Source organism: Perkinsus marinus (assembly GCF_000006405.1).
Source record: "Perkinsus marinus ATCC 50983 genomic scaffold scf_1104296967410, whole genome shotgun sequence".
In the NCBI taxonomy this organism is placed as follows: domain Eukaryota; phylum Perkinsozoa; order Perkinsida; family Perkinsidae; genus Perkinsus; species Perkinsus marinus.
The window spans coordinates 1-1025 of record NW_003203562.1 but is presented as its reverse complement, the minus strand read 5'-3'; the positions used below and the strand labels follow the sequence as shown (position 1 = coordinate 1025).

Here is a 1025-nt window from a genome sequence, read left to right as displayed (position 1 = left end):
AGACAGAGATCTTTACAACTCCCCCGACTCGTGTTGTCCCCGACTATGATTCCATGCACAGGCACTGTTATCTATCGTGAATTCTCCAATGCTTTGCGCCATCATCACGTGGCTGCTCCCTGTAGCATCAGCTCTTCCTGATGGAGTTTCAAGGATTATCTTTGACAATATAAAGACTCAGAAGAGTGAGGTCAAACTCAACTGGACTCCGCTCTACCAATTGAACTTCAGACTTGGTGTATACTCCCGAAGAGGAGCTTCAGCATTTCAGTCGATTCGAGAGAGAGCTACAAGCCAAGGACGTGCCGTTGTCTTCCAATGAGCTGGCAGAGCTGTATGAGGACACAAGGCCAGCCATCGTGCAAAGTCTCGTGGACGAGATCAACTCCAAACAGAATCTATGGACGGCGTCCACTGACCAAGAGAGATTCTACGGTAGGCTGGTCAGGGCCTCATCGAGAGGTGTATGAATGAATCGGTTGACGACCAACTTCAAGGTCATTCTCTCGGTGATGCTAAGAAGCTTTGCGGAACACTCCTTGAGGAGGCTGAAGGGCTCGAGGAGAAGGTCTATCCACCAGGGGAGCTTGCTGCCATTCCGAGTAGCTTTGATGCCCGCGATGCCTTCAAGGAGTGCAAGGGCGTCATCGGTCATGTCTGGTAGCTGACATTCGTTAGCGCTAGAGAGTTGCCGTGGCGATGTTAACATCCTCCTTCTTTGCAGGGATCAGTCGGCTTGTGGGAGCTGCTGGGCGATTGCGCCAGTTGAGGCATTTAATGCCCGTCTTTGCATCAAATCGGGGGGGAAGTTCAACCAACTACTCTCTGCTGGCGAGATGCTCGCGTGCTGTAACTCAAAGCTCTCTTGCAAGTGAGACCCGTCGAGGCTTCCTCAGCCACCTAAAGTTTGATTTCCGAACCTGAAGTTGATGTCAGTTCTAACGGCTGTACCAAAGGCAGACCCGACGCAGCTTGGTCCTTCCTCAGCGTGTACGGTATCGCCAGCGGTAGGTCAACCGTTACCA

The 1025-nt window shown here is 51.8% G+C and overlaps 1 protein-coding gene across 1 annotated transcript; it reads left to right on the top strand.

Annotated features, from left to right (window-relative positions):
* Positions 1-88: 88 nt before the first annotated feature.
* Positions 89-859, top strand: Pmar_PMAR015979 (cathepsin b, putative; the record flags this gene model as incomplete). Its single annotated transcript, XM_002768708.1, has 4 exons — positions 89-185; positions 232-443; positions 521-660; positions 725-859. Coding segments are annotated over 4 exons (584 nt in total), but the record flags the coding sequence as incomplete, so codon positions are not given.
* Between the last annotated feature and the right edge of the window lie 166 nt (positions 860-1025).